Raw genomic sequence first — 8,060 nt, forward strand, 5'->3', positions numbered from 1 at the left:
ACAAATGTGGCAAAATGTTAAAAATTGATGAGTCTGGATAAAGAGTATATGGTCACTGTATTTTTGAGGTTTAAAATTATTTTATTTAATGTGTTACTTTAGAAAGGTACTAAAATGGAAGAGGGGTAGAGGACAGACAGCTTTTTATAAATCTTTGTATTATTTCATTACTAAAAATGTGTGTGCATTTCTCTTACTCTTTTGAAATCCAAGAAACAAAACTGTAAAGGAAAAAAATGGAGGATGGTTCAAAGAATGCTTCAAAAAAGGCCACGTATGAGCTGGATCTTAAAGATGAGTCAGAGCTCACAAGGGAGATGAACCGGGTTGACATTTCAGGCACAGAGAACAGCATCACCCAAACCACAGAGGACCTGAAGTCCACAGTGTGTTAGAGAATCAACCATAATTAATAGTGGAAAATAGAGTTCTGGGAAATGTACCTATAAATACTCTCATATAATGAGCACACTTTGCATTCATAAAGAAGAGGGAATGACACATGCATGGAACTAGACCATCCAAGGCTTGAATACAGACTCCTTCTCTTGCCATTTGAATGAGACTCAATTTTGTTATCTTTAATTTCTGGGATTTGGTTTTGTTATCTTTAAAATGAGTATAACACCCACATCTCACGTTACTGTTACAATTAATGAGTTTACATATATACATATATATACATATATATATATACATATATATGTATATATACAATTTATGTATATAAAGTGTATATATATGTATATATACACTTTATATACATAAAGTGTATATATATAAACTTCATTAGATAAATGAATATATTAGTTAAAAATATAAATAGAACGTAATTTAGTTATATACCTGCATATGGATTGACAGCAAGTCACATACTGAGAAAAATTCAAGTCCAATGTACACCAAGAGAAAACTGGATACAGCCAAAGAATTACACTAGTAGTACAGAGTTAAAAGCTATTAGCTAATGTGGCTGCCTGGACTATCCACTGTTCATTGATCCATTCATTTATAAGGAATTTGCATGCTAAATCAGGAAGATGGCATGACACAAAGGAGGTACACAGTGACAATATGGTGTCACCTCAGCGTCAGAACTAGCTCAGACTTACAGTCTGTAGAGCAACAATTGCACACAGGTTCACTGTGAGCCCAGATCTGCTCAGTCTACACCACCACATCTCTGAGCATTGAGCTCAGCATCACCTGCGAGGCCTCTAGAACACTAAACAGAGAGCCCAACTCACTAGCAACAAAGTCTTGGGAGAAAGCCACACATCTGGACCCAGAGAGATGCTCACCACAGCACAACTGATGTGGCCAACTCACACAACAGCAAGAGGTGCAAGCTGATATTGGGTGTAGCAAGTCGGAATGAGGCAATCACAAGCTAGGCAAGCATAACTAATGTGCTAAAGGAGCCTGAAGCCTACTTCTCAAATTGCAGCCAGTTAGTGGTTCTGGGAAGCAGCAGCAGCAGCAGCAGCAGCAGAATGTGCCAGCTGGATGTGCCCAGATATAAAGAATGTAGTGTCTCTTGGAGCGGAAGCTCAGAGGGGTTGTTGAAATGTTAATGGTAACAGTGACAGACTCTGTGGCCAGTTTCAAACCACCAAGCATTCACTGAACACCTACTCTATATCCCTGTTGAGCTGGGGTCTCTGGGGCAAGAGGGTTAGACGTCTTAAAAACAAGGTGCTTGACACCAACTACTATATGTCAAGACCAACCATTCACTTTCCCTGTGATTCAATTAGTCGGTAGCATCATGTTCAGTAATTGCATGATTTATTCCACTCAACAAACATTTTCCAAGTGCCTCCTATTTGCCAGGTACTGTGCCAGCTGGAGGGACATAACCTGCCTCAAGGAGTTTAACATCTGGTTGGGAGTCAAAAGAGGGTACTGCATGTATCATAAAGAGGAGAAATCATTGCCATGAGAGAATGGAGAGATTAATTTTGACTGTAGAATCTGGAAAGGCTTCATGGAAAGGCTGGTGTTATACACTAACATCTAAAGGAGAGGCAAGAAGGGCTCAGTAAGTTGAAGACAGGGGAATGTGAATCCTGGGCCAGGGAAGGAACACAGAAGCATTCCAGAGGAAAGACCAGTCTCAAAACACAGGTGTTTCTGGAAGGGAAAGCATAAAGGGATGAAAGCATGGAGTAAATGAAAATGGACAGGAATGGGCAATGGGAAGCAAACTGGGATGCTAAGTTGGAGCTCCTGGGTTTGATTCTATGACAACGTAGGCTGAACTGTAAGGTGCTGGGAAATACAAAGGACCCAGCCAAAAATACATGCAGATGGATAGCATGTACTTCTGCCTCAAGCTGCAGGTTTTCATCACCAAAAGCGTAGCTGTAACTTGGGAACTGAACTCTGTAACACATACTCAAGTAATGGAAAAAATGAGTGAACATCATCGGGGTAGAATGGAAACAATGTAACATTCAGATCTAGGTCCTAGTGAGCTTAACAGAATCACATGTGGAAATTACCAATTAAGAATTTAATTTGTCCCCAAAACTTGTTATTTCTTAGAATAACATTCATAGGATTTGTACAAAGTATTGCATGTGTATCAAGTTATTGATTGTTCCATCTGCAGGAATGAGTCCCATTAGTGTTAGACAGGGACAGGAAACACACACTTAACACATTCAACGGCTGAAAGCCAGAATGACTGATTAGATCACTACCAATTCTCTCCTACGTGCTCTTGTCCCAGTTCTGGAAATGTTGACCTTAACCTTCAGCTCCATGTATCAGCATTTCCTGCTCTTGCTTTTGACTTGACGTAAGTCAAGTGCATTCCTTCCAACCAATAATGTTTCTATAATGATTGCTAAGTTTTATTCCTACAAGGGAATTACAATGATATTCCCCATTTTCCCAATTTCTCTACTTATTTTTCTCATTATTCAGGATTCAGAAAAACATACAAATTTCCCATGATTTCCCCAGAAATATACTGTCAGAAACCCTTCTGGGCCACCTGGGTGGCTCAGTCAGTTAAGCGTCTGCCTCTTGATTTAGGCTTAGATCACAATCTTATGGTTCATGGAATCGAGCCCCAACATTGGGCTCTGACCTGACAGCATGAAGCGGGCTTGGGATTCTCTCTCTCAACCTCACTCTCTGCCCCTCTCCTGCTTGCTGTCTCTCAAAAAAATAAAATAAAATAAAAAAAGAGAGACAATAAAAGAAAACTCTTCCAAGAATCACAGGCCTTCAACGAAGAAAGGTCTGCGTATACCTTGGTCAGTGCTATACCCTCTGCAATCTATTTGTTGAAAGATTGAGTAAATAAATGAATTTGTTCCTGCATACTTAAATTGGAAATGATTTTTTTTTTATTACAACATATTGTTTTGTCTTGTATGTATTTATGTGTATGTTCTTTGGCTTTTTTAGGAGCTTGTGAACAAATTATGGGTAGGGACCCCTTATCCACCCACATACCCTCTTGGCACCTAGCACAGTGCTTGCACCAAACAAGTATTCATTTACTATATGCTGATTACATAATTAAGGAAGCAAATCTTTGATCGGACCAATATGTTGAAACTAAACCCCTCCTCCTGTGGGGCACTGGGCTCTGTGCTGACAGCTCAGAGCCTGGAGCCTGCTTCAGGTTCTGTGTCTCCCTCTCCCTGTGTCCCTCCCCTGCTCCCTCTCTCGCTCCCTCTCTCTCTCTCTCTCAAAAATAAACATTAAAAAAATTTTTGAGCCCCTCCCCCAAAAATGTAAATCCTCCATCCTTCCTGGGATTACTTATGGTCCCATTTTTGTTCTTGTTTAACAAAAGGGAGATATATCCCTCTAACTGCACCTCCAGACACCCTGTGATCTATTTTCCCTTTTTAAAAATAATTTGTCGGGGCGCCTGGGTGGCTCAGTCGGTTAAAGCGTCCGACTTCAGCTCAGGTCACGATCTCGCAGTCTGTGAGTTCAAGCCCCGCGTCGGGCTCTGGGCTGATGGCTCAGAGCCTGGAGCCTGCTTCCGATTCTGTGTCTCTCTCTGCCCCTGCCCCGTTCATGCTCTGTCTCTCTCTGTCCCAAAAATAAATAAAACGTTAAAAAAAATTTAAAAATAATTTGTCACTAAGTCTTCCACAACACAATACCTTTTTTTCTATTTCTCTGTCTTCTTCCTTAGAAACCTAAACTATTACCTATAACTGAAATAGTATCTTGATTTTACTTCCTAGTATAGATTGTTATGTAAGTAAAATTTCTTTACTTCCTGGGGCGCCTGGGTGGCGCAGTCGGTTAAGCGTCCGACTTCAGCCAGGTCACGATCTCGCGGTCCGGGAGTTCGAGCCCCGCGTCGGGCTCTGGGCTGATGGCTCAGAGCCTGGAGCCTGTTTCCGATTCTGTGTCTCCCTCTCTCTGCCCCTCCCCCGTTCATGCTCTGTCTCTCTCTGTCCCAAAACTAAATAAACGTTGAAAAAAAAAAAAATTAAAAAAAAAAAAAATTTCTTTACTTCCTTCACTTCCTTCCTACACTTCTCTCATTCCTTGTGAAGGCAAATAGTTTCTTTAAACTTTTTCCTTAAATGTCCAGCTCTCAGACTCCTTTGTCCCTATAACTGTGTTATCATGGATTTTTTTTTATTAGTACAAAAGCTTATTGAAACCTTTTCATTTTTTTGTCTATTTATTTTAAGAAAGAGAGAGCATGAGCGGGGGTGGGGGGGATTTGGGGAGGAAGAGGGAGGAGGGCAGAGAAAGAGGACTAGAGAGAATCCCAAGCAGGCTCTGTGCTGTCAGTGCAGAGCCTGACGCAGGGCTCGAACTCACAAACTGTGAGATCATGACCTGAGAGGACACCAAGAGCTGGATGCTCAACCAACTGAGCCACCCAACGTGTCTCCTTAATGAAACCTTTTTTTAAAGGTCACTTTGCTAACAGGATTTTTTTTCTTAGAATTCGACCTAACTCTACCAGGTCATGATCTCACTGTCCAAGGTTACCTGCTCTCCCTCTTTGCAAGCATAGAATTAAGACCGTTATTGTCCTATTCATTTATTCTTTCCTGGAAAAATGTTCCCCAAGATGCTCCACACACATATTTTCAACTGTACTTTGACCTGGTGTCATATATTCTATATGGCTAGGAGTAATAGTCTTTGATTATTTCTCTTCATATGACATCCAAAAAGAATATTAAAAACTTATGTATCTCTCTCATCTTTTAAAATTCATATCTAAAATTTTTCATCATAATTTTAAATACTTGCAAGGATCTAATTTCCTATGCATTGCAAATACTGACATTTCAAAATAAGGCCATAATATTACTGTTTTAAATGTACCAAATGGAATCTGGAATGTACCACAGCAATTTGAAGCTCATTGTTTTCCATTTACACAAACATGAACAGGCCTCTTCATTAAATGATGGATATTTCACACCCATTTCCCCTTGAACTCTTATTTCTATTTTATTTCTTCCTCAGCATTGTTTATTAATGTATTAAATAGTTATGCTTAAAAATATTCTACTTACCATCTCCTCCCTGTAATAAAAATACTTATATATTTAAATTTATTGTAAACGTCCTTGTGATAACTGTTAAATGTTCAATTTTATATTATTATTCCACTTAGTGTTGATACATAATTTTTTAATACATCACAAATTAGAAAAAATGATAAGTAGCTCTTAGATATAAAAATACACTTCTTAATAACAGTTATAGCATAATCTTCCACTTAGAGGCACCTTTTGAGAGGCACTCAAGGAACGGCAGGGAAATTTACCTTAAGTAATGTAATTGTTTGTGTAAAATCATTTTTTCTTTGTCACTCACTCCAAATAGATTTGTATCAAAATCTTGGGCTTACAGATTTACAATACTGTGTGTGGAAAATATCTATCACATATAGCCTAACTGGCAAAACCAGTCCTCATTATAAAACCAATTGGCCAAATCAAACTTCTTATGTCAATTCAAATGAACATATTATTATGCATTCCCATGACAACCATCTCACTTCTCAATTCAGAAGATCAACACAGGCCACCGTACCCTTCTTCTAATGCCATGCTGTATTCTTCACAGAAATATGTGTAAGACAGAGCGTGATATGAAGCCCATCTTCGGGTCTATGATGCCTTCACTGAAGGAGGCTTTGCTGACACCAATATATCAAATTGTTTCTTTGTAAGGTATCTCAGAGATTTCTACACCTGGGGAATAGTAAAAGTCTGATGTATTTGAGACATTCTTTTTTTCTTTTTCTTTTTTTAAATATAATTTACTGTCAAGTTGGCTAACACACAGTGTATATACAGTGTGCTCTTGGTTTTGGAGGTAGATTCCCATGATTCATTGCTTATGTACAACAGCCAGTGCTCATCCCAACAAGTGCCCTCTTCAATGTCCTTCTTATTTTTCAATGAGAGAAGGACAATTGAAAGGAGAGGAGGAAGGGGTGCCTGGGTGGCTCAGTTGGTTGAGCATCCAACTCTTGATTTCAGCTCAGGTCACGATCTCGGAGTTAGTGAGTTTGAGCCCCACATCAGGCTCTGCACTGCTGGTGCAGAGCCAGCTTGGGATTCTTCTCCCTCTCTCTCTGCCCCACCCCTCTCTCTCTCTTTCTCTCTCTCTCAAAAATAAATAAATAAACTTTTTTTTTTAAAAAAAAGAAAGGGGGGCGCCTGGGTGGCACAGTCGGTTAAGCGTCCGACTTCAGCCAGGTCACGATCTCATGGTCCGTGAGTTCGAGCCCCGCGTCGGGCTCTGGGCTAATGGCTCAGAGCCTGGAGCCTGTTTCTGATTCTGTGTCTCCCTCTCTCTCTGCCCCTCCCCCATTCATGCTCTGTCTCTCTCTGTCCCAAAAATAAATAAACGTTGAAAAAAAAATTTTAAAAATAAATAAATAAATAAATAAATAAATAAATAAATAAATAAAAGAAAGGGGATGACAGAGAGAAGAACCAACTTGACACTTTGACCCCAGGCATGTTCTAAGACAGATAAACTGTAGGAAAGTGTCCAGATGCAAGCTGAGGCTCTGGAAATGATTCTTTTAAAACATACCCCTTAGAAAGTCTTCATCTGCCCCCAGTAATACATATAAAATAAACCAACTGTGGTTGCTGAGTTATACTAAAATAAACCAAGTATTACTGAGATGTGAAATGAGGTAAATTGATAATGCCTTCTGGGTGCATGATTAAATCCCTATTTTAAAGAGGACCACAGATTTGAACTATTTGTTAAATAAATTTGTCATCACCCACCAAATAACTACACTTCACACGAAATAACTTAGAAACCTATTTATAAATCCCTCTCTTAAGTCTGTCTTTCTAACTTGAAGAATGTCAGTCTAACTTTTTAGTCTTTCCTCTTACTCACAGCTCAGCATCATAAATATTGTAAATATAAAGCACAGAGAGAAAAGGTAAAATACAAATGCAGAGCAAGAACAATGCCTCGGCAGGACAAGTATCGCAAAATGCCCCGTGCTGTTCAAAACACATTAGAACTTACATTTTACTCAAATAAACTGTGGCCATTTATTACTACGTGTAATAACAACAGTGGTTATTTAGAAAAGCAGTTAAATTCTGAAGGCCATTTGAACATTCAAAAAGAAAAGTTGTCAAGCAGAATGGTTTATACATAAAGACAAACACTTTAGTGGAGCACTGAATTACCGTGGTTTTGCAAGGCTCATTTTGTTGTTGTTGTTGTTGTTTTGTTTTTTGTTTTGTTTTTTTGTTTTAGTTCATTGTTTCATTAAGTTCCAGGGATACTCACTGCCTCCGTGTGGATAGGATGCACAGCAAAAAGCAACGCCGTAGCAAAAGCAAGTCTGCGGTTCCTGAAGACAGCTTTGTCACAGGTATACATCAGGACAAGAGTCACTAGGCAGTGCAAAATCACATTCACTGCATGAAAGTAGAATGGGTTCATACCAGTCAAAAATACGTTCAGCCTGTAAAAAAAGATAAAAACAAAAACAAAAATGGAATCAGCTACAAACAGAAAACATAAGCGCAAGGGAACGGAGAAAGCAGAGGGAACTGATCATTTAA

General features: G+C 39.2%; 1 protein-coding gene across 4 annotated transcripts in view; it reads right to left on the bottom strand.

The window, feature by feature from the left end:
- TMTC1 (transmembrane O-mannosyltransferase targeting cadherins 1) overlaps nt 1-8,060 on the bottom strand; it is a 285,364-nt gene that overhangs the window by 255,983 nt on the left and 21,321 nt on the right. For all 4 annotated transcript variants that reach the window (XM_045462494.1, XM_045462496.1, XM_045462493.1 and 1 more), the window contains exon 2: nt 7,783-7,960. In XM_045462494.1, coding sequence (XP_045318450.1) covers nt 7,783-7,960 — 178 coding nt within the window. The remainder of the gene's footprint in view (nt 1-7,782; nt 7,961-8,060) is intronic.

The sequence above is a fragment of the Leopardus geoffroyi genome, chromosome B4 (genome assembly GCF_018350155.1).
Source record: "Leopardus geoffroyi isolate Oge1 chromosome B4, O.geoffroyi_Oge1_pat1.0, whole genome shotgun sequence".
NCBI lineage: Eukaryota > Metazoa > Chordata > Mammalia > Carnivora > Felidae > Leopardus > Leopardus geoffroyi.